At 40.5% G+C, this 26273-nt stretch overlaps 1 protein-coding gene across 1 annotated transcript in view; it reads left to right on the forward strand.

The window, feature by feature from the left end:
• luzp2 (leucine zipper protein 2) overlaps nucleotides 1–26273 on the forward strand; it is a 145414-nt gene that overhangs the window by 54349 nt on the left and 64792 nt on the right. Inside the window, exons 2-4 of the mRNA XM_069165615.1 lie at nucleotides 18431–18548; nucleotides 22797–22867; nucleotides 26109–26190. Coding sequence (XP_069021716.1) covers nucleotides 18431–18548; nucleotides 22797–22867; nucleotides 26109–26190 — 271 coding nt within the window. The remainder of the gene's footprint in view (nucleotides 1–18430; nucleotides 18549–22796; nucleotides 22868–26108; nucleotides 26191–26273) is intronic.

A 26273-nucleotide genomic window follows, 5' to 3' on the forward strand; every position in this document is an offset into this window, starting at 1 on the left:
GCAGTGACAGCACCGAGTGTGGAAACAGACTTGCTTCGTTCAAATTTGATGATACTTCTGGCTGTTTTTTTTTATAGATGAAGAAAAAATATGTTGGAAGATCTTTTCTAGCGATTTGCAGAGGTTGTTTTATAATTTGGTGTGTGCTCGGTTGAATATGAGGCAAACGTGCATCGTGTGAGACGCTGCAGCCACGATCGTGGTCGCGGGCAGAGCAGCGCTGCACCTGCCGCACTGCTGATGGTATGAGGAAGTCCTGCTCTCACTGGGGGGGGCAAAGCTCGCAGGCTGGATGCTGACTGCCCTGCGGCATGAAGTGATATTCTTACCTGGAGCACCGAGGAGCTGAGAGTCCATTAAATGGCGGAGGGATGCGGTGAAGGTTCAAATTGGTTGCAAGCGCTGGAGGCAAAAACTCCGCGACCGATATTTGTTTCAGACGTTTTTATGTTATGTGCATATATTGTATATTTAGGGTTATTGAATGTTACAGTTTTTGGTGTTTTTAAGGCGAAGTTGAGGCGGAAATTCTCTTAAAACACAAAGAACCTGCTTTTAGGGGTATACGAGTGTTGAGTTGTAATCCGACTTAAAAGTGCTAGCGAATGCTAACTTGTGACTACAAGAATACTATCTGGAGTTACGGTACAAACAAATGGCGTAAACTAAATGGCAAATGCAAGAAAACTACACAATGTGTGAAGGAAACTCCATTTATTTTGCTAATTACTTGAGGAAATAAGCTTGTAACAGCAGTGTGTCATCAGCAAATCATTGATCAACTTCATAATTCTGCTAAACGGCAAAAAGTCTTGGGAAGGAGGTCAAGGTGGAACTTAAAAGTAATCCTAAAGAAACTTTAAAGGATAGGGTCAGAGTTTTTCAAGTGCACATGGATACTAAAATGTATTTTGCTCACTTCAGTTATTCTACTGTTAAAGTTGTATTACAATTTGGACAATTTGAGTGAACGTGAGGTAGAAAAACATCCAGTCTTTGTTTTGTTCCAAAATGATTTCAAACATTTATCCAAAGCTAAAACACTCTGTCATCTGAGTTGTTAAAATGAAGTGGATATCTTCCAAAGTTCTGTCTTTTCAGTGTTAAATGCACTTGTTCTGTTTCCCTGTACAGCGTTTCCCTGTTGAGCTGCAGCAGAGGAGTCATACTAAAAAGGCTTCAGCTGTGACAGACATCAACTTGATGAAACTAATTTGGATGGCTGAAAAACTGCCTGTGTAATCCTCCTGATCATCTCCACAGGATCATATCAACAGGTTAAACCTCAGTACCCATTTCATTAATCACTGAGATATGTTCTTGAGAGACGTCGTAACATTAAAAAGAGATCTACGGTAGAAAAAGGCCACAGGATAAATCTCTAGAAAACTAAGCAGTGACATTATACCGTGTGTAGGGTGTTCATACTCTGTGCACTTTACTGCATTTGTAAGAGATGAGCATTTGAGGGACAGCAGAAAGATTTCATCTTCTTAGTAAATTGAAAGGACATTTGCTTTCCTTGTTCGCCTACTAAGACAACGGTCACCTAACTGTTCACCGAATCCAGAGTCATAGAAGATGCTGCTGAAGGGTCACGTTTGTTGTTAAAAGTTTAGTACAATGTCGCACTTCACTTATTTCTTGAACATTTTTGATAGACACAACTCCTTTTAAACTCTACCTGCATGCCGTCTTTCAAGAAAAAAAAAAAGAAAAGCAGAATGGCAAGAAAGGTTTCACTGGGGCAGATTCATGTCCGCAGACTCCCCTGGCATTTCTGGGAAAGTGCCCTTTTAAAGACCATTTTTATGGCATTTCAGCTCTATTATACAGTTCACAGGGAACAGAGACAAAAAGATGGCGACAGCAGGGCGCAGTTCCTCGACAGGATTTAAATCGAAGATTTTATTACCGTTCACGGCCAGAACTGTGGGCAACTGATCTGCCAAGAACGTCAAGAAGGGACCTCTTAATCCAAATTTACCCCGTGCCCTGTTCACAGCTTGTGCACCACACTGCCAAATCCCATGTTTACTCAGACAGTTACATGAATTATTCATCTTGTCTATTATTTTGTAATCCTCTAATGATTTTGTGTTCATGCTATCAACAAACTAACTTTGCCTTAGTGTCAGTTTGAGGCTTTTAACGTGGCAACAGTTTTAACCATTTTATTTGATTCTCAAACTTTCTGTTGTGACAGCCGAAACATCAACCTGTGATGTATCCCTTAAAGTACATCTACTGGAGTACTGTAGTCAAATAAAGCTTTGAGGTCACACAGCAGTTGGAGATATAGAGCTCTTTGCCTGGATTTGTTTACAACCCTTGAATTCGAGTTTGTGTAAATGTGTACACATGGGATTATGGTATAACCTTTAATATACTTTATAAACACCACTGAGATTCTAGTAATACAGATTCAATTCCCCAACAGCATTTTTCTTTTTATAATAATGTCTTTCCTTACAAAAACAATACAAATACTAATAAAACATTTTCTTTTAAAAGTCCATCCAGAGTAAAAAAAAAAAAAAAAAACCTAATATATTATAAAATAATAATAAAAGTCAATTTTAACATACGGAGGGAAGGCCATCCTCCGAAATGTAGAAATCACAATGAAGGGTCCAAAAGTTAGACCAACTTATAAATCTATGCAGTGATATACTGCGTCTAAAGTTGTCAAGACGCTGAGATGATTCTCGCATGGAACCAATGTCACCTTCACCAGTTCCAGGCTGAAAAGTGGCTGCATCCATCCTGGCATTTAAGGAAAAACAAGTTTTATTCTTACAATAAAAATGTAATCTCCGCTACGGCATCAAAATGAGGCTTAAAAGAAAGACAGTCATCTATTGAAATGCCAAGATATTTAAAAGCGGAAACCAAATCCGTTTGTTCCCCAACGGGCGTCTGAATGTGGCTCCTATGTTGAACGTTTTTCTTATTCCCTGAAACAACATTCATTTGGTTTTTCCTGCGTTAAGAGACAGATGAACCACCCAGATGTGACTGGACTACGTCAAAAAAAAAAAAAAAAAAAACTGCCTGCAGCTGAGAAAGAAACTCAGTCGCATTAAAGGATAAGCAGTTCAACACTGCCGTAAAAGTGTCACTGCCCACAACACAAAAAGAAACAGTGAACAGAACGCGGACCCAGTACGGAACCCTTAAGGTCCACTGCAAGAGACATGAGGACATTTTGAAAGAAAACAATTTGCTTTTGTGATTGAAAAGAAGAATGATGATGAATTGCTGGGAATTGCAAAAACAATATGAGGCAGTTTGACTTGACCAGCTTCGACAATGAAATGCTGTGCACACCTAAACACACAAATAACTCTTTAGAATACGGATTTTCCACTTTAAAGTACCCCGCGGAGTTTTTAGACATTAGTAGGACCGCGGAGTGAGTCTTGTGTTTTGTTTGTATGCCTGCACATGCGTGCAGGCATCGCAATGCGCATTCCCGGTCTAATGCCCCTTCACAGGCTGAACAGTTGGTTGCGGTTGGCCATCAAGACACGCAGCAATGAGAACTGACCGAGGAAAAGAAGATGAATAGGTAGCTAGCACGGATTTAGATGCAGGATTGGAAAACCTTCGAAGAATCACTCCTGTAAATATTTTATGAGGAACACACACACGCTGCATTTAGCTTTGTTTACAAGGCAAAAACGGACTAGTGGTAGATGTTCAAGTGAACATTAGAACATCTCAAGTAATCATATACAATGTGTGGGTTTATACTGTTAAATCTAATCCAGCAAATAAGTGTGACCATAATCTTTCCATTTAGAAATAAATCTGTATAATCCCGTTTCATGCCCAATTAAAGACAGCAAATGATGCCCGTATCTTACCTCAATGTTATGCAAATAGCACCAAAACTGTATTTTCATCAGCGCCTCGCTGCAAGATATGACAATTTTTTTTTATTTTTTTTTATGCGATTAATATTCATGAACAACTATTGCAGGAGATTTGAAAAATGAATGATGAACCCATTTCGAAATGTCCCACGCCTGAGGGTAAAGTGGCTTCCCCCAGCAAAAAAAAATAATCAAGTAGTAGTTTATTTTTCAGATAAGCCTTTTGAGAAAACGTCCACTGCAGTTTACGTCGGTGGAAAAAAAAAAGATACCGAGCCAGCAGAGTATAAACACATAGAGGTGGCTGCTTGTTCAATGCAGAAATGTGCTTTTGAGACAGGGTCAAGATGAAGGAGGATGTAGGACATTAAGCATGTTAACAGATGGCAAAGCTTGAGAGGCCAGGTAGCAGGGAGCATAGCAGCACCGCTTGATTGACGGTTTCACTTAAGCAGCACAATAAATAGGAGCTGAATTGTGCCCATACAATTGGCAAGCTGAAATGCGCCCCGTGTGACCGGCGGATTTGTATTTCAAAGTATACTTCAATTTTTTTTTGCTCCTGCTCTACACACAGATTTCTTTCAGTACTATTTCATCAAATGTTGGGGAGTCTCATCCAGGAAGAAAAATTAAAAAATTAAAAAAAAAAATCCTACAATATGGATAGTGTAACGGAGAAGGATTCACATAAACAAAAAACACAACCCTGGGTTTTCATTTAGTCTGAAACAATGTTGTTTGATCCAAATGGCTAATTTTTGATGACATTTAGGTCCGATAAATTGTCTATATTTCACTCTGGATGCCACATAAAAATGCTATTACGTATCTCTGTGATATGCTGTTTGAAGTATGTCCTCAAATGATTTTTGTTTAAAACCGGACTGTTAAAGGATGATCAGCCATGTGTTCTTATTCCTCTGCTCATAAAATAATCGATTTGGAGAAGCCTAATTTTCTTCTGAGCTCATGTTTTCTGTAAATAGCCCTGCTCCAGTACGCGGCTATTAGCGCCGAGCTCGCAGCACCAGCAGCTATTAGACAAGGCAATGACGGCACCGCCTCATGAAGGAACGTATCAAATATGGTAACCGGATAATTATCTAAGTAGGGCCGGAATGAAATCGCACACTTTTAAAATGGTCTTCCTGACACTCTTGAGCAAGGCCACATCGACCCACATTCATCCTTATCAACCGAGGGTGAAGACCTCCATTAACCTTGGTTCCTTTCAGCCCTTTTTCTGATTGGTGGTGTTTGTGGGCACGGTAGATAATTCCCCTTTCAATGCAGCGTAACGTGCCCGCAGTTCATGAAAGGCAATGCAAATGGGCCGCAGATTAGGGTTGAATTTTGCACTTAATATGCTAATTAGCGTAATTATAAATTTGATATGAAATCCGGGCAGATTAAAGAGAGAATCTTCGCCCCTTCCATGCGACACGTCGACGCTTTCAACGCGTCTTATTTCGCTGTGAGCTCGTCACTTTCGACGGAATTCCTTTTGCCGTGACGCTCGCGGCGGCGTTCGTTCACAGCCAACGGGGATTCGTATTCAGAGTGACACCGCGTCGCCCGCCGCGACTTCACAGGTCGAGGACGGCTAAAAGCTTGTCGGACCGGTGCGACTGAATCAATGCACTAATGAAACAAAATGTTCCCCCTTGTTAACAACGACGCTTTGATAATGCGGCCCTTTGGCGTTAATATGTTTGAACGCAGCACTCCCTTTTGAGTCCGTAATGCAAAAAGGGCATACGGGCGGCTGTGCATTAAAGGCACTTCAAACGCCCGGGCGGTCTGTCATCACTCTTCCCACCACCTGAAATCTGCTCGATCGCACGACTGGAATGATTAGTAGGAGAGATAGTTCAGCTGGAAGGTTACTTACACTTTGGATATCGGTTTCTCTGTAGCATTTTTCACACCGTGGCCGATTGCAACCAAAATGTGTTTTTTTGCCACGTGGAAAACCTGGTAGGAAATTGTGTAATTTTTATTTTTTTCCAGTAGGCAAATATCTGATCGACATTTTGTACAGTGTTCAATGTACTAATCTTGTCGTAGTTCTACTTGTAGCCTTGTTTTAATTGCTTCATTACACATTTTCCATTCATTATTCATTGAAGCAGTAGTATAATAAAAGCGTCGGAATGCAAATCGTGATCAGTATTATTCCTAATTGGGTATATTAATATCATAAACTGCTAGCTGTTTATTTCAGATGGCTTGTAAATATACTGTATACAGCATTACCTGAAAACGGGTGGTTTCTTACTGCCTGGTTAAATGTGCCTGACTAACTTGCCCAGTTCAAAGATTTGATTGGTTTGTAAGAAACCAACAAGTGTCCTCAGTGAAGCGTCAATACATTCTGCTTCAGCGGTTAATTGAGTGGTCTATGTCAAATCTGCTGCCGAGGTCGTACAAAAACAAAAAAAAGAAGCTGTTTGCAGCTTGTAACCGTGCAGGAAAATCACAGTCCTGCAACTCTTGTGTGGGTTGGTTCTTTGCCTGAGGATGATTTGTGGAAAACTAGCAACAACATCAGAGACAAAATACCCAAACAAATAACCACCAGAGACAGTGGTGCTTTCCTGAGCTTATACACTGCACTTTTAATAAGATTTGTAGAAGAGGAGAAATGAAAATGCACAACTTGCATTGGTAGGTAGATTTCTTTGGGGGGGGAAGTGGGAGGCATGAGGTTCAAACATCACACAATTATTATTATTATTATTATTTTAATATAATAGTGAGCTCCAAACCCATCCAGGGTTGTATGCATGTGGGTGTTTCAGACTGTGGCTCAGTCCCAACTCAGTAAAGTGCAATATGTTTGGTGGAGCTGGCAGATATGTACTTGTTGTGTGTTTTAAGTCTCCTGACAGTAAATGGGTATCTAAACAGTATATAGAAATACATTTTTCAAAAATATCTCCACAAAGTGAGTTCTCTGGCAAAAAGAGGCATAATGTTGTTTTCAGTCTTGGTCTGTGTCTCAAATGTACGATATAACGCACTACATTTATTGCCTTGTTATTTGGTTCTTAGAATTTCCACTGTAAAACTAATATATCATATAGTGCCGTTCGCCATTAATGCTAATTTATGGAAATTGTAATTAGAACCACTTTAGCTAACAATTCGGCAGTACAGTGAACTACAAATATTATGGGTGCAAAAATGTAACTAAGGTGTGTTTTTCAAATATATGTAGAAATATGAAATTAGTTTCAGGCTAAGTAGCTGTTTAAATTTAGACACTATTGAGACCTTCTATCCAGCTAATTTCCTAAACGTAGCACTTGGCTTCAGATGAGAGGTGCTCCAATGAAAAAGTATCTCGTGGCGTCAAATCTGATTTATTACAACAACAACAAAAAAATCCTCTTATCTTTATATGTCCAGCCTACAATTGGTGGGTAACCTCGTCGTGTCAAGCAGTGAAAGTATAGATCTTTTTGTTACTTTTTCACACATATATGAATTTGGAGTTATTCTCCTCCGTACTACAACGTTTTATTGTTTAAAATATATGCTCTTTAATAAGCTCTCTCTGATTCTACTCTTTAAACTTAAAAAAATAATCCTTGATACATATATTGCTGCAGCTATACCAGAAAACACACGTCAGTTTCTACCTTCCACGCTGCTCACGGTTCACAGGATACACCAAACCAAAACGGAGCCGGGGTCTCGTTAGCATTCGGCGTGCAAGTTTGTGAATTTCAAGCTGATCAAAATCTCTTTGTGTGTCGTTCTCATTCTTTTCTACGATGCTCTTAAGTTGTGGGACTGTATTGTGAGACGAGACTCCCTTCCCTCTGCGTGTGTGACTTGACTTTGCATTTCATCATGTTTTGTCGCCATCAGGTTAGTGCGAGAACCTGGAGCGTTGTGTCAGGCGCAGGTGCTCCAATACGCCGAGCCTAACACGAATGAATTTGACGAAAAAGCTTGATAGGGGAATTTTATTAAAGAGGCCGGTGAGCGGTTGCAAATCTCCGAGGCGAGTCGAATCCGGGGAGCCAACTTCTGGGTTCAGTCAAAGGCAGTAAGTGTCGGTACGCCCCGGAGTGAAACAATAGATTCAAAATAGAGTCTCCAAATTGATAGTCCAGCCGCCAGCAGTTTCTCATCCAGATCGGAGTGCTGCACCAGCAGGGTAGTTAACCAGTAATCAAGTCACATCCGTCATCCAATTCCAAATTCTCCACCTCACACTCCCCCCTCTCTACCCCCACCTTTCCCCCCTCCCTCCCCCTCTGCCCGGCTTAACTCGTCCTCCTGTGTTTTCGCTGAGTGACACTTGGAAGTTGGGAAGAGGCTTCACTGATTGCCCTTGATGTGAATCAGATGCATATGCCTGCTTGTTGCCAGTTCCCAGCTCCTCAGCCATTGGTCAGACGAAAAGAAAGGAGACACAGAGCAGCAGCACTAGAAAGAGAGAGAGAGAGAGAGAGAGAGAGAGCTATTCTTTTAGATAAGTGCCAATTTTCTGTTACAAATGTTTACGTTGTGTAGATTATACCCGTGTTACAAAGTCTATAAGTGAAAACATCCTGCTGTGTATTTTTAGACCAAACAAACAGTATATTCGTCAAGAAAAACTTGCGAAGGTGCTACATCACACAACAAATATCACTTACTCAGAAGGCGAGTTAACTGTTAAATCCACTTGCTCCACTGTGAACAAAACAAGACGCAGTTTTGCAGTGATAATTGGGAAAAGTAGAAACGAACACAGCTCAGTCAGTCACAGTCTGGTGGGGGATGTTTGAGCTACACAACGTTACTTTTGATCACCGTCTGCTTTGGTGCATGTTTTACCCGACAGGATGTGTGCATCATGTTGAATCGTGTTCTAAAGAGGTGCTTTGAGGTCGTCCTGTGGCTGAAATCCTCCATTAAGCACTTACCATCGCTCTTTTATTTCCTGAAAGTGTTTTAACTTGTCAAATCTTCCCCCTGAAATGCATATAAATGTGGTTAGATGGGGGGGGGGGGTTTGTGGATTTTGGCGTTGTGTCGCTCCCCCTGATAAATGAAGTCAGGAGCATTCAGGATTTTTTTTTTTTTTTTTTGAGTTAATGTCCCGAGGATGTTGCCTCTGGTGTAAAACAACTTGTCTCTTGTAGCATTCTCACAAATAAACACAGGAAACAAAGCTGGATTAGAGGTTGTCATAAAATGTCTCTGAGGGAAAAGGTGAGGCTCTCCCACACACACGAGGGAGCGCTTTATCGTTCGCAATAGCAGCAAGCATTGATGTCTGGCGGAGTGTGCCTTTCAGAGTAAACAAAAAAAAGTCCAAGCTCAACCCAGCTTGATTATAGCACAACAATTACTGAAGCTGGAATCGCAGTGTTGCACAGCTTTGAAAAACAAGGAAGGGCGGAATTGCATTAGATACACTTAAATCCCAGATTTAATTGAAGCTGGCAACCGTAAGAGGTTCCTTGGATGCTTTTAAAGCCGTAATTTGTGTGATATAGGTCCCCAGATGAGAGATTCTGCCATAGGAAGACTGAATGAGTCACGTCAACATCATACATCAAGCCGCAGAAACGGAACATCAGCAACTCTGTAATGCCAGATATATGTATTATGTGAAATACTGGAGGAGAAAAGTATAGAAAAACAAACAGTATGAATATGTAATTAACCAGAAAACAAGGGTTTGGCTTTGACCCGGTTAAATTTAAAATGAATGCAGCTTCAGGAGGCATGTGCCTGGTTTGACTGAGTGGGTTTCATGTCACTGTGGACATGATTTGGATTGTACATAACTATGGAGGGAGCAGAGTAGATTGTCTGATGAGCTCAACCCAAGCAGAAAATGGAAAAATACTCTCAGGATTTAAATTTCACTTTACGTATGGCTAAAGGTGAAACTGAGCAGGAGGGAGGGATGCAAAATATTCTTTAGGTCAACTTTAAATTCAGTGGAGGACAGTCAAGAATATACACAATGAAAGTTTCATACTCCATATGTCCGTTTTTGTACAGTTATTATTCTATTTTTATTGTAGGTGTCAAATTTCTGTGGAGTATTATGTCTCATTTGTGGGTTTTTTGTGACGGCAGCATTTCATTTTGGTGTAAAGTACCTCATATCTACAACCAGTATTGTTTCTAAGTACATGCAGAGAGTGATAGAGTGTTAAACGTCGAGGGAAAGTAATTGGCATCTACTTATGCATGAAAATGCCTGCGAGTAATCATTGAATTATTCATCTAATATGCTAAGTATTTCTATTTCAATGTCTTAAACCTCCCTTGGTGGAAAATGACATAACTTAAGTAATGAGCAAATTAGAAGGGCTCACTTTTCAAGGATGAGAAAATGGAGGGATCTTATATCATTTATATATCACAATTTGCAGCAACTTTAATATCAACACCTCAAACACAGCCTAAAAAGAATTAAAAAAAAATTAAAAAAAATCCGTCTATGTGTTTGGTGGACAGTTTAAATGATTCATCACATCTCAGGATTCTCTCAAGTGGTCTTTATATCCACATGCAAATAGAGGGCAGTAAACTTGGCACCCTATAATAAAAAATAAAAAACAAGGTCCAAAGTTATAGCTTGAACCATCTTCAAAATAGAAGAGGGCTTTAAATGTGAAACATGGGCTTTTATTTTGAAATGGATACAGGAAGTTGTGAAATACAGCTGACCAGTGGTCTCAGCTTTAACCAGATATGTACCATTCTTCTTTTAGCTATTGCTACATAACACTTCATAGATTCATTTATTCAGTAAAATGTAAAAAAAAAAATAAAGCTCTCTTTTTGACACCTGTTATTATATCCTCAACAAAAGCCCAAAATGAGATGTTAAAAGTCTTAAAAGTTAATATACACTGTCTTATCCAGTCCTATCTTTTCTTCCCCGTCAAGGCCACCGATTTTTATTATCAAAGGTTTTTGTGTGTGAATTTTGCAAAAACTGGCAGAACCTTGTGCGAAAGTCATACGTGCACCTTGAATTCAGTTTTTGTTATTATTGGTTCATTCATCCATTCATTGAGATGATTAATAATGGTATTATCAGGAATTACTGTCGTAAATTGGGAAGTACTGATAAAATAGGTGATACGTGTCATTAAATGTATCCACATAGTGAATAAACTCCAACCTTAGTTGTCTCCACGGATTTTCACTGACACTGTTCAAACGTTTGCCACTAAGATGATGATAGAAATAAAAATGTAAAATGTCATGAAAAGTCTTAAATTGAACTCGGTGAAGCCTGTAGAGTCCCAGAGTTGGGCTGTAAAGAGACAACAGTTCTTAACGACTGTAGTGTCAGTGACATTATGTAAAGAGGGCAAACGCTCGTCTAAAAAGAAAAAAAAAACAGAATTAGTCATAAGAATTACCGTCAGCAACACATGAAAAGAAAAGGAAAAATACATAATTATGTAGCCGAAGCCACAGAATAACAACAGCAAGCTGCATGGGGGATCATTTTAGAGATTTTGGGGACATTTTCGGGTGCTACGAGAAAATAAATAGTTTGATCTTTGATGCTCAACAGGCTGGAATGCCAAATGAAAGAAGGATAATCATCGTGTATTTGCACAGATGATAGATGTCCTGAAACGCCGAGGCGTTCAAGGTCTCTTCGTCGCTTTGACCTTCACTGACGAAGCAAAATTGGCTTCCTCATCACCAATTGTTTCATCACACCCCTTCACTAAGCTATTAAAGGAGATTTAGTGTCAGACACCCTCTGACATATGCAATTAATATTCCCTGCTGTCTGCGTTGTTTATACAACAGTTGGTAAACATGACTGACTTTTGTTGCAGATGTTGGATGGTTGTCATGCTCTGCTAGAGGAATATATTAATTCACTGACAGGCCTTGGGCAGTCTCCCTTATTAAAACTATTTATTTACCCCGTCCTAATGGCATAATTAATCCAGCCTGAAATTGGAAGTACCACACACTCTGCCCGTAATCTGCATGACGGCAAATAAACTCCTTTTATGCTGTTGGTTTCTGTGGCTGCTGCCTTGTAAAATATGAAATATTTAACTTCGATCCTACAATCAGGGACATGGTATATTTGCATGCGTAACACTGCCACTACGCTCTCTGTTGGAATTTATTTTTTATTTTCCAATCTAAGACCTGGAAGCAATAGTCACCCATGAACACTGACTCAATCTTTTATATCCACTTTCATCAGATTTTCATGTAATACGGTCATCACGTGTGACAGTTAGTACAGTAACGATATCTTACAGTTCAGATTCAGCTCTCACCACTCCGAGCTAACGTTCCGCTTGTTACACTGGAAAAGTAAAAACCAAACCAAACGCACTGCTGCAACTTCATCTCAACTCATCCACAAAATTACAAAATATTAGGGTAAGTTCAGTTCATTGTAAACATGGAAACTAATTTAAAAATGATGACTTTGCTTGCTGATAAACAAGGCTTTTGCAAAAAGGGCCGGCTTATCGTTATAAGATTTCTGTCAAAACTGATGGGTAATTACAGCATGTTTTGTTTTTTTGTTTTTTGTAAGTGTGCTGTATTATAAGGCTCTGGTAGATAAACTGACAGACCAGCATGCACAGTTCAGCACAACACCTGGGTAGAAATGTGGACTGAAGGGCATCATAAGGCATCTTTGGGGACTAAACTTCAAAGGGAAAGCTTGTTAAAGAGACTTTCTTGACCTGAATTGACCTGGTCGTGTTGTGCATTTGGCCTAAATACGCTATATAAAGTGTTATTGTGTTTGATTCACATTTTTTAAGTGAGGCAGAAATTTGCCGCTGATAAAAAAACAGAACAAGGGAAACCCGGTATGACGGCAAAACGTGAAAGAGACACGCTTTGGCCTCTCCGGGCGTGACAGTTTCACGTTTCCCTGTAGTTGATGAAAATGAAACCTACTGCATGCGTACAGCCACGAGATTTACAGAAAAACACAAGGTTGGGGTTAGGAAATCGCCGCATGGTTGGGGTTTGTCACATTAAACATGGTTGGAGTTGGGAAACAAAGAACAACTCAAGAACAATGTTGTCACCTCCTGGATTCGAACCTCTGCCTCCCGCAAGGCAGTCTCTTGATTCATTTGCTTCATTTGGTAAAAGAATTACAGTACATAATCACTTTAGTTTGGGTGGTTTAAACTCTTTTGAGTGTTACATCTTCCAGTAATAATTCTTAAAAGAAGACAGAGAAGTAAGCGAGACGGCATCTTTCTCAGGTTGGAAGGCAACTTGTTTTTGTTTCCAGGAAACCGTGCAGCAATGTAAAAATGACAGGTTGCTGGCTGAGTATTTATTATCATCATTGAATTATGTGCATAGCTGACATGTGAAATGAGTGATTGATGGAGCGCAGACCCGGCTGTGTGTGGGGGTATTCAAATAACAGGTCTGGAAGTGGAGAGGCCTCCAAAGACACTGAGCCCAGGGGGAATCCTTTAATGTGTCCTTGTCTGAACTACTGACTGTCTCCTGCAAATCTTACAAAAATAGCACAGTGTATATTTGGGGAGGGGCAGACATGAGGTTACTCAACCTGTACACGCCGAGCTCCTCCATGATTGTTTCCTGCGGCTAATTGCAAAGCAGACAACGCTGGATAATACCCTCAATGTCACTGTATGCAGTTTTACTGGCCTCTACAAATGTGGAGCCATTTTCTTTTAATTTTTTTAAAATGTATTTTTGGGGGATTATTATCAACTCTTTTTTTTTTCTGCACAGGCAAAGGAATTATTCCCCAGTTCCACCCACTCTCAGACAAAAATATAACAAAGCACAAGAAAGACAGAGGAAGAAAATAAATAGATAAAGATGAAAACAGATGCAGGTACAGCAACACAACCAGTTTACAACAGGGTACAGCAGACAATATGTCCTTGAGTGTTAAAATAGATGTATGCAGAGACACGTTACCATCAAGTCTGAGCACCGAGGATACTGGGAATAGACTGAACATTAACGTCATGCCTTCTCACATCGTCATAAAATTCAGTGTTGTGTTTGTTCGTTTTCCTCCGTGCACCTTCAGCTTCAAGCCGTTAGGTTTGTTCCTGGATTGTTATTTTTTTATATTGTATATCTATTCATGTATTCCAGTTTTCATTTTGAGTAATATACACTGATGAGCAAAACATAATGACCACTCCTGCTTGATATACTGTTGGACGTTCACTGCAGATCTAACTCACTGAGACATGGACCCCGAAGGTTTCCATCTGGCACCAAGACGTTAACAGCTGAGCCTTTAAGTCCTGTAAGGTTCTAGTTGGAGCCGATTTCTAATTCCAACACTTCCCCTAACACCCTGTCTCAAATTCATGATTAGTTCATCCTCAGACCACTGGACGCATCTGGGCCAAACAGTTCTAAGAACTTTCCTGAGAGGAGCTACCTCCCAGAGAGTTACACCCAAAACAAAATAGCTTCTAAAGTATTTTTCAGGTTGGATTCGCACCGCCAGCAGCAACTCTGAAATGACATCAACAAACTTTTGATATTTTTTTCTTCACCGAATCCAAGTCACGGCGTATTTCCTCCGATGTGTATAGGCTTATTAAAGCCTGGACTTTGTTGTCGGCCCATTTCTCAGTATTCTGGGCCTCCGTTGGAAACTCTTTCCTCTGCTGTTGTAAACGTCTTCGTTCGTAGCTGTAGTTTACCGGGCTGACTGTTTATATGGCGTTTCGAACATGCTAGTTGCCTGAGCTCCTGCGTTCGACCAATCAATGTCCACTTGCCTCACCTCAGTTGCTATTGTAAAGGGGAAGGTACCTACCCAGGGGTAGAAGCTAACAAAAAAAAAAAAAAAAGTAACCCAAAATACAGTAATAGGACCTTAAAAGGTTCAAAGTTCCCTCTGTGTGGACACACAAGAAAAGGGGAACGCCCTCCTCGCGGTTCTTAGAACTGTGAAATAGCAGGTACTTAATACTCCTGACAGCGAGCAACTCACAAGCCTGTTGTTATGCGATAATAAACTTTTGCTCACAGGGGTTTTGGTTTCGTTGGTGTATCCCAGCTGATATAACTGGTGGCTGTCTGTAGCAAAATTGTGTGGGCACAAAAAAAGAACTTGCTGGCACAATTTTTGCTCATGTAACAGCGTGTCATTGCAGTATGTTCCTAGCTGCAGTGTGTGCAGAGAGGCTCCACTTCACATGCAAATTACCAGCGATGTGTTGGTCTGTCGTGGCAAGTGAAAACATAAGAGTAGGTCATAATTTGTCCAGAAAAGCTGCACTCAGCGTCGTATTGCGTCTGTCATTAAAGGTATTTACGGGCCAGCTCTCGTCAACCTCGCTCTTGTCTTGTCAGCTCCCTTTGTGAGCTCGCAATACCTCAACCTCGGCCTCCTTTATTGAACCATTGCTTGGATGTTGACTGCAGCGTTCGGGGGCGTTTCCTTTAGCCTCAGCAGTTCTATTTCCCACTGCAGGGTCAGCCTCATAGAACTCAGAAACCTGCTAAGACACCAAGGGTAAAGAAATATTTGTCCTCAATAACTGGATCCCATAAACGAGCCCCCCCGCCCCCAGTCTCAGGAGTTTGATGAGTTTTGTGAAGACTGCCAGGGTGTGATTTCAATTTGCAGATGTCTGAGAAGAAAGATTTCATTATCTCATCCCCGTTGCTTTATGGCCGCGTGCCTGGTGGTGCCATTTTCTGATCATAAGCCTTTTCTTGTCGAGCGTTCGGGTCGTCATTATTGTAATTAACGTCACCGCCTTTGGGGGGGAGGGGGCGCGAAAAAAGAGCATCTTTGTTTGGGAGGAGCCCTGCGAGAACGTTGAACTCTTGAGGAGGTCATGGTACAATGACGCAGCTGTCACCATTTGTTTGTTGTAATGAGCAATTTAGAGAAGATTGCGTAGGAACAAAATCCAGACTTTATCGAAGAACCTTAAGATACGCATGTTTCTGTGTCAGTGGGCACCAAATTATGGGCCTTCTTCACACCACAGACACCCAAGGGCCTATTCCATTGGGTAATGAATAATATGGCAGACAGGGAGGACTCTCTCACCCTATCTTCCCCCGTTGCTTGAACCTGTAATAAATTTCCTGCCAATGCCATATGGTAGCAAGTCATGTGTGGGACTCAGTATGCCGTGTTATTTATTTATTTCCCAGGTGTTGCTTTTCTATTAGTGATTTATGTGTTATTGTGTATGATCTGCTGCTGGGATCTATGACATGGGGTGTGTGGTTTTTTTTTGGAAGACGGCCCGGGCTGAAACGAAGCCATGGATTCAGAATAATGTGGCAGCGGTCGGCTCCGTCCACGAGCATTTCCTATTTTATTTTTTTTCCCTATTTTTTTCTTTGGACCTAGCAGGAGAGAAATGGTCAGCCAGATTCCATTATAGTGATTCATGTAAAAAGAGGGAGATAAGTGAGAGGTTTTTGTGAGCTACCAGCGAGTATTTAGCAAAGAGTTATTCAGCCACATCGACCGCATATGTTTTGCTTGAAGCTATTGCTGGCATTTGGAGTGTCTGATTACATAATCAAAACTCTTATCTTTTGAATTTATTGTTGTGGAGGACAAGTAAACATCTGTTTGTATCATCTTTTAACAAGCCGTGTTGTTGCGCGCTGGGGTTGTGATGGTTTCTCGATCTATTGTCCACTGTGGTTTACTTTTAATCAACCCTATCTTGGAAAATTACAGGTATATATTACTAATTTACAAATACATCGTCAAAGCAGCATGGTGCCATGTACATTTTCTGTCAGTGCAATAAAAAAAAAACATACAGTTTTTAAATCTCCACTGACAACTATTTTATTTAGCCTGGTGTGAACCAGACCTGATGTCAGTGTGAATCGGTCTGGCGACTCTCCGTAGTGAATTGTTTGCAGTCGCTCCATCCTGCTGGGCGTAGACCTCTCAGTTTGCCCAATCAGCTGTCCAATGTTTGACCAGTCAGCTACTAGCCGACACTCTGCCACTGCTGAAACTACCCGTCTCCACCAAAGCAATGTTTTTCCTTATTACAGCATATTTTTAAAATAATTTTATTGAACGCCAGCCGCTTGACGAGGTGCTGAACGTTTATTCTGCTCTGAACATTCGCTGTCCCCCCCCCCCAATCACAGAGTTTAAAAATGTTAATGCCGCGCTCGTCACTGTCACCAGCCGTCCAATCACAGTGAAGGAGGGGTGGGACGCTCCTTCGAGTTCCCAGACTGTGTTCACAGCAAAGAAAACTGATACTGTGATCGATCCAGCCAGGTTATATTTAATTAACCTAAATCATAATTTTTATGCTGTTAGAGTCAAGTGAAAATAATTACATTCTTTGTGTCACTCTTTAGACGTTTTGTCAACCTCAGGATGCAATTTTGTTCTTAAATTAGTTTTGTTCACAAAAGGAATTGGTCAAAGTAAATTAGGGCAAAGTGAGGTGGCAGGGCCATTTTACTCACTGACCTCCTGATAAAAATACACCTTGTCCAGGAAAAGAAAAAACAACAACAGTGATTTCAGCTCCATTATTAACTTTACATGATGGCATTCACACGCAACCCCCTTCTTTTTACGTGTCAACCGCCTGCTATCGGCAGACGAGACAGGTGGATGGGCTCGTTTGAGGCCGCTATTATAAATCATTACAATTTGATTCAAGGCATCATCAAAGTAATCAAATCTGTGGCTTCAGGGGAAATTTAGGGTCCTTTATGAGCAGGGTAACTACATTTAGACATACTCAATTTTAGACACCTCCCAGAGGAGTTGTTGCTGTCCTTGAGTCAGTAAACAAGGATGTTATATTAAATGAAAATTGTATTTTTTTGTTATTAGATTGGTGCCAGACAATGAAAGGGAACAGACGGTAAATCGTAACTCTTTTATCTCTGATGATGTATATTAACCGAGTATAAAGGAAATCAGGTTTTTAACTTGCTAAACGTGTGAGGTCATCGTTTCAGCAACTCTGTGTTTGTTCACCACATTGCTTAGATGCTGATTTTTACCAAGTTCTTCAGAAAATCACTCAGTGGGAGTTACAGTATTTCCCTTAGAGGGAAAAAATATTTTTTTTGTATGTCTATAGTTCACGCAAACATGCTGTTCAGTAATATTTGCTTCTCTGGGAGCGCGGCATTAAATACCATGCAACGCCTCTGCAGTGTCATTCAAAAGGAATTCAGTTTTGCAAAGCGTAAAACAGGATTTGACAAATGTGCCCTGTAGAATTTCTCCTTAATAATTGGATGGACTATATGAATATTTAAATGGAAATGCATGGGTATACCTCTGGTCAAACGACCTATCTCTGTAAAACGAGCCTTTACTAAATTGGTTGATTGAAAGGAATATAATTTTTTTTTCTGTCTTTTATTCATCCAGACTGTGCTGAGAAGATATTAGTTTTCTCCCCTATTGCTCTACCCTTTAGCTTTAACGACGGTGCTTTTAATCCAGTTTAAAACACCTCTTTCTCCCAAGGGTGCCAATAAAGAGTAAATTTTCTCTGCTTGTGGCAGACATTTAATAGTGAAATCTCTCATTCTCTCACCAGACAAAGCTATGATGGGCTGGAACAGAAGCTAAAGGAAGTCTTCAGTGAACGAAGCAGCATCCTGCACCAGCTCTCCAAGACATCAAAGGAACTGGACAGCATAAAAGGCAACCTTCAGGTTGGAATTTCACTCTTTCTCTTTGCAATACAGCGATTTTCTGGGCCGCGGGTAATTTTCCCGGCATCTGTTTTCATCCATGTGAAGACTGGGAAACCCCTGACTCCGCTCACTTATTGTTTCAATCAATCAGGTGTAAACCAACAGGATACAATCAAATATTAATGTGGAAATGTTTTTCAATTCTTCGAGCCCACCCATCGCTACATATGTAATTTGTTGCTGGAAAAGCAGCTGCTGAATGATGGAAATACAGATCACTTAGGGAGTGAGTAAGCATTTTATAGGAGTGACAAGCAGCTCGACTGAGGCAGAGAAACAGAAAAGAAGAGAAGACTTCTCAAAGCCTTTAACTGTAATCGTAAATACTCCGCTTAAAGAAACACTACATTATTAGAAATGCAGCCATTAGCTCTATCAGCTATGGGAACACAGTGCTCAACAAAAGACAGAAGCTGAAATATGGGAACCTGGCAACATCACTAAAAATAGGTCTAACAGGGAAACAAGCCCTTCCAATCAGACGATCATACACAAGAGGAACTCGAGGCCAGTCACATCATTTTAAGAGAAAAAATAGAAGCCACAGGTAGAATTAAAACCCCAAAATATCCATTGTAAACATCTATCACAGAGTTCATTCCCTCTGTGTTTGTTCACCAGGTCGCTTAGACTTAGTCTTTGTAACCGGTTCTTCAGAAAATCACTCAGTATGGGGGTTACAGTATTTCACTTAGAGGGAAAAATAACATTTTTGTTCTGGCTATAGTTCAGGCAAACATGCTGTTCAGTAAAATTTGCCTCTCTGGGAGCGCAGCATTAAATGTCATGTAACGCCTCTGCAGATGTCTATCACAGTTCACCGGCTAACTTTTCATCTGTGATTCATAGTTGGGTGCACTCCAATTTTACCTTCGTGATGAAGCATAATTAGTGGCATTTCGGGGGTCAACTCGCTTTCACTTTTACGTCGATGTTACATAATCTAGCAAAAGTGCCACCTTGTTTACAACCATTAAATGCTCTGACAGCCTGTGTTTCTTGCCCTGTCGGCTCTGGTTTTTTTTTTAGTTTTTTGTTTTTTTTAGCTATGTCGCCTCGGAGAAAATATTGTTATTGTCTTGGGTCAGAGATACAAAAATGAAACCTCAGACATAACCTGTATTTTCCTTTAATTGTGTCCTTTATTAAAATATTGAGATATGATTATCTTGAAAGAATGTCATGTTTTCTTTGATGGCAGACAAAGATAGCTCTCACGAGATGTCCACACAGGTTTCTGATGTTTTTTTGTCGTGTTTTGAAATTTAAAAAAAATGCAACATATTGTCCTGTCCATATGTGGAAAGTTTTGAAGATGTCTGCCCTAGTTAAATTCAGCCTAAAAAAAAAACAAGGCTGTAAAAATACATATCCCAGCTCCTTCAGTGAAGGAGATTTTTGCATAAAGTAAGAATAAAAATGGCCTCATAAGACAACTTTAGATAGATGATTGTGAGGATTATTATCCCTGTTGCAAAGGGCTCTGCCAAATATTGGTCTTGGACATTTCATCAAGTAATGCACCTTATTATACTGTAGATATTATAATGCTGTGAGAATTTGACAAAATACCATTATCTCGCTGTGCTGGATACCGCACATCACTCCCTACGTGTCAGTTTAGGTCAACTTCATTAGGGGTCTTGGCAATAAGAAGAAATGAACAGAAACTCAATTATAGATTGTTTTTTTTATTAATCATTTAGTATTTTTCATTCACATCAGTGTATGCAACAGTGGTCTTTTTAAAAACAGACATTTAAATCCTGGGTGCCGCACGCCGTATATAGGTTTCCGTGCAGCGCCCCCAAAGTCAGACTGACTGATAGTTTCCTCTCTGCACCATGTTGATGTTTTTCAGCTTCAGGCGAACCTGTGGTCCACTCAAATTGTGTGAAAATCGATAATCGAATAAATGATAGGCACACTTCCCGGGTGTGTGGGAGATGTCCCGTGTGTCTGGGGGGAAAAAAAAAAAAAGAGGCTTGTGTCGTCTGGCTACCATCATCCCCGGGGCAGGCTTTGATGTCTATTCACTCCAGGCTAGCTAGGTTGGCATCTATCTCGGCCCTGGGCCCCGCGCCAGCACGCTGGGCAGGGCAGAGGTTGGGTTAGATTTGAAATAATGTGCCGTGGAACTCATTCTATTCCTGAGGGGTGGAAAAGAAAAAAAAAAAAACATCATCTACATAAACATCAGCAACTTTTTAAAAAAGAGAATTAAGGCGACGGGGAGCAGCGTTTAGCGTCTCTGGAAGGAAATGATGGAGCAAGTGTTCATGATTTTAACGAGTTGCCCTCTAGGTGCAGGTCAGCAGCCCTAATAATTAAACTTTGTGTGATGGGGAATTTATTCTTGGCGGCAGCTCCCGGGATGTTGTGAAGCAGTTAACTGTGGGCTTATAGTAGCTTTTTTTTTTTGTTGTTATTTAAATTCAATGTCACGATCCCATAACCTGAGGGGATTTGCACACAAAAAAGGATTGGAGACGTATTCTGTAGATACAACAGGCTTGGCAGTGATTTTATACAGTAGATTATTGTATACTACTTATTCCTTTCTTATAAAATTAAATCACTAGTACAATAAAAACATGATTTATCTGTAGGACGATCCCTTACATGATCCGATCAACATTTCGTTTGCTTAGTTATGACCTCAATTATCACCGCATCAGCGTTCGGGACATTTGTTTAAGAACAGAAACCTCGACACTTTTACTTTACAATTTTGGAACGCTGTGCTAAGTTTGGTGTGAAATTGCTTTATGGTACGAAGTAATTGAGTTACAGTAGAGAATTAAGTCACCGAAAAATGTTGAGTTTCTCACAACTATGCTCGAACTTTGTTTTAGTTTTGTCTTAGATGAATTAATACATTTCATATTTGTCACACCGAACCTCCTTTTAGCACTTGAAGAAGAGATTTTTCACTCCGTCCCCTAATTCGCAATCAAGTTATTAAAACAAACAGAAAACAATTAGTGTGATAGATGACATTTTTCAAGGCCGTTTCAACCAAGACGGGAATTTAATGTCACACTGTAATGAATGAGCTCTCTGTCAGTGTGTTGAATGCATGTCTGTACCTACCAGTCCGTGGTCTGCTTTGGGAAACGGCCAGAATGTGTATTTGAAGACTCGAGCATCTAAACATTAAACTGGAAGTGCAGCCACACTGTAAAAAATATATTAATTTATTTTTTTGCAACAGTGAACCTGCTTTCAGATGACAAAACAAGGCTTGTAAAAATTTGTAGCCGGAGCTTTTATCATCCATTTGTGTGAACAACGATGCAGGGAGAGGAAGAAATGTGCCCATTTGACTCGTGGCTTTATGACAGATGACACAAATCATTGAATTCACCAGACAGAGAGAGAGAGTCGTTCCAATTGTACAGTTTCAACTCGACATTAGCTTATTATCTAGAGTGAATACATTCTCAATTGTCAACAGAAGCTCGGGTTTTTCTCGTTCTTCATCTTCAGCGTAGATTTAAATGAAGTGAAGTCGGTGCGGTGGGGAAGGGTGGGAGGGGTGGGAGGAGCCTGTTTCAGGCGTTATTGGAAATGTGGCGTTAATTGCTACAGATATCACCTTCAAGCGCAATTTGAGGAGAAACCATGTCTCCCCCTCCCTTTCCGAGTCCACGTTTTCTTAGAAGTCTGGAAAATGTCTGTTCGACTCGTAACAAATAAAAATAACTCGGAGGGGCTTGTAGGGCAACTGGAGACCTGACTAATTCATAATTACCCATCAGGCAGGTGTTCGGGCGCCAGTGGAGCCCAATCTGTGCGCCTGCATGTACCCTCATTAGGACATTCATCAGTAGCTATATAATTTGTGTGGGTGGGGAGGGGAGCGGGTGGGCATCAAGCAACATTTTACATCTGCTGCGTCACTTTATAATACTCACCTCAATTATTTAACGTCTCTGGTGCTTCTCTTGCGTTGCGATATCCCGCATGCAGGACTCACTTAGTTAACGGTGGGGCTTCGGCTTAACTGGGGACCTCATGAAACATTTACCACGCAGTCCGAGGACTGTGCATGCCGTAAATATTTGTGTGCCCCCCCCCCCTCCTCCCCCCCCCCCCCCTCCATTTGTCTGTTGTGGGTGCTTTGAACTAATTTTGGAGTTTGTGCCAAACTGCGCCTTTGCTGAAAAAAAACAAAACAGAGTGTCTTCTGTTCTTCTCTTTTAGTCTCTGAAAAACGATGACTCAGTAGCCAAGAAGGACGTGCAGAGGATTCTGGAGCTCAGCCACAAACAGAGGTAAAGTGGGGCATCACGCGTGACTTTCGACGGGATTTACCAACAGTGTCGTGCTGCTCACAAATACCATCAAAAATGTTGGTTAGCGGTCACTAGTAATGGATGATGATTAATACAATGTAAACCTTCTCATGTGTTTTCTGCATATGTAAGGATTAAATTATAATTCATTACAATGAAGACGGTAAAAGTTTGCTTTAAACCAGCATTTCTTTATAAAGTTGAAAAGTTGGAGGGGCTATTTCTTTTTTTTTTTTTCATATATATTGTTATAGTGGAATTCTCCACATTACAGTCACTTATTGGTATATAAGTGTGCTATAAACGATCCGGTTTGTTGATTAGAAAGGAACAGAGGTTAAAAGCATGCATACAAACTAACTGTTAGTACACTAACGTTAGCTACTAGTTCTTCAACACACAGCCACTATAAATGTTAACGTGCGCTCGTAGCTTATAGCTGACAAGACAATCTGCAACTTCAACCAATTAACGTTTAGATTCTCACTTAGTTTTATAACTATGTTGGTGTGTTTTGAGCACAGTTTCAATCATAAAAAGTCTTAAATCGTTTGTCTGACTGTCTTCTTCGCCATAGCAACAGCAGCAAACGCTTCTTATTTTTGTCATCTTTTGAACCGGTTGCCGTGCGAAATGACAGCTGGGACATTTTCTTTTACTCTGTTGAACTAATTCAAACTGATGGTTATAAAATCAACCTATAGAATTGTTACATTAGTCCCACATTTCCAACATTAACTTGTCTGATGAAAAAACTTAAATGTGAGTACAAAATACAAAAAATAAAAAAATAACAACATTTTTATTGACCTTGGTGTCACATTTTCAGATTCAAATGTTTAACTCTTGATCGGTGAACACAAGTTAAAAAAGAAAAACTGAAATTTCAAATAGTGTCTTTGTGTTGGATCCAATCACTTTCAGCAGGACGCTGCTCTGAGAGCCTTCGAATCATAACTTATTCACTATTGATGCTGCTTATTCTCAGGTGGTGTCCAGTTTGTTTATACTGTACATATATAAGCAGGTGGCTGATGCATAATTCAACCACGATTCCTTCTTGTATGCTTGACAATAAAGTGCCTGTCTATGTTTTGAGGGGGGGGGGAAGCACATCAAGCATCTGAGATTTAAGAGCTTCATTTTATTTGCGAGCCAGCTAAAATAAAAGTCTTTACTCTAAAGTGCTTTACCATTTAAAATGGCCTTATTAATGTTGTATGTAATGAGACTGGTAATGATTAGGAGTCATTTGTGGCCTCCAATGCTCTCTGAAATGTCAAGGCTGATTGAATTCCAGCCTCCTGTGTGCAATATCTTGAGAGCCAATCAATAGCCTATCACTGGCCCATGGCAGCTCTCACATGTCATCAAGCTAAAAAAAACAAAAAAAACAACAACCATGAAGCTGCAACCATGGCTCCACGTTGCCTACCTAGCATTTGTAGGTTATTGTGGGGTGCTGGTTGTTGTTAATCCACCTTTGGAGTTCCATGTCTGCCAAGTGTGATTACTGGCCGACTCCATCACGGCAGAAGCAGACAGATGATTCATTGCAAGTCATTTATTTTTGACAACTCTTAACAGAGATTTGATTGCTTTCTGAAAATAATTTTTGCCACAAGCTGCAATGCAACAAAAATGTTTACCAACAGAGCCGCAGCACAGACAGGAAACATGTTACATTTTTGAAAATAGCAACAATTAATTGGGCTGCGGTTGAACCTGCCGTTGACCTATTTGTGCTCATTTGTCGTACGCTCACTACTCCCGATCCTTCAAGGTATGCGTCAATCTCACATTCGCTGTCAGTTTGGATACTTCTGATCTTGTTTGTACAAAAATGTTTCCAAGTCTCGGCTGGGGGAGATGGGATTATAAATGAAATGCCAAAGTGGTGGTTGGCTGGTCGCCGTGAAGAGAAATGTTTGCTAGGCTGAACTTATGCAAAGAGACAAGACCACCGGCATATCAAATATAGGAGTTTTACGGCTGTTGAGCAGTGAGATCCTTTCCACACTAACACTGCCGTGCTGCCTTTAAAAACAAATTTAAATAAAATACCGCCGCCTGACTGCGACCTACGTCATACCCTTTGCAGCCACACTTGGAAACAGTAAACAAACTGTTACTTTTAATTTCACTAGTCTGCCTTGTGATGTGATTTCTACAAGTGTTTTTTTGAAACCGCTGACCCACATCACTTGCCTACTTGATTCATAATTCATTGTGCGTTGCTGTAATCTGCGTGCAGGAGCATCAAACGGTCGCTGAAATACCCATCGCATTCTAATGCATAACATTTAACATTTATGTTAAAACCTATAACGAATGCAGCGCCAGTCTTCATACAGCATGCAGAAAATCAGCATGGAGCGTTCAAGTACTACATAATACATCATAAGCACGATGTCTTCTTTATGCGTTTTATTCACCTACAGCAGAATCTTAATAGCTTTTTGCATTTATGATATCGGTGCTACGTTAACTGCACTATGTGAGAGATAAACAAACAACAGAAAGCGACTGCAGTTGAACCTTTTAAACGCAAACAGGTAAACAAACAACAAAAGTTGTCGAGTTTGCTGTAAAACTATATAAAAAGAAATACATGTATTTTGACATCAAAGAATAAAAAGACTCGGTCCATAATTAACAAATCTGAATGCGTGAAAGTGTAAATAATTCCAGAGAAAATAAACAAAAGCACTGAACAGTACTGTTGGCTGTCCGTTCAGCGACGGATACTCAACAAATACCCCCCTCATTCACCTCATCATGGCTCAATCAACAAGTTAGTGTTTGTATTATTGTGTCAATCATTCCTAAGGTGAAATGGTAAAATCTAATTTTGATGGATGTGTCAAAATAAATGCGTGCTTCTGGATTGCTGAATATGTAAAACATGAAATTATAGTATTTCGTCAACAAACCTCTTTGCATGATTGAACAAACGATCGTGAAAACATTCACTTTGTTTTGTGCACCCTGAACATTCGTCAAGTGTTTTGAGTTAATCCAATCGGAGAGATGACAACAGCAGAACTTTTCCCAAAGACGACAGAGCGAAAATTGCTTCGCACAAATTCGTTTCCGTGCAGAAGGAGCCTCCACAGCGGTGTATTCAAGAAAGCCACTTTGCGACGGGGCGGCGCGGGCCGCTCGGAGCTCGGGCGGGATGTGCTAACAGAGTGTTTCTCACTTCCCTCCCACTTGACAGAGAGGAGATGAAGTCCCTCCAGACAGCCTTGCAGAAGCAGCTGGATGAGGCAAATGAGAAAGCGGAGAAGCAGCAGGCCACGGTAAGACCGAGCCGACCTGACCATCAACATCCGGTCTCCTCTAACCAGCCCCGTCACCTGTCACACCGGCCCCTCAGTGATCC

The sequence above is a fragment of the Embiotoca jacksoni genome, unplaced genomic scaffold (genome assembly GCF_022577435.1).
Source record: "Embiotoca jacksoni isolate LCO1_2020_lvr unplaced genomic scaffold, fEmbJac1.0.p SCAF_35, whole genome shotgun sequence".
NCBI classification, from domain to species: Eukaryota; Metazoa; Chordata; class Actinopteri; family Embiotocidae; genus Embiotoca; species Embiotoca jacksoni.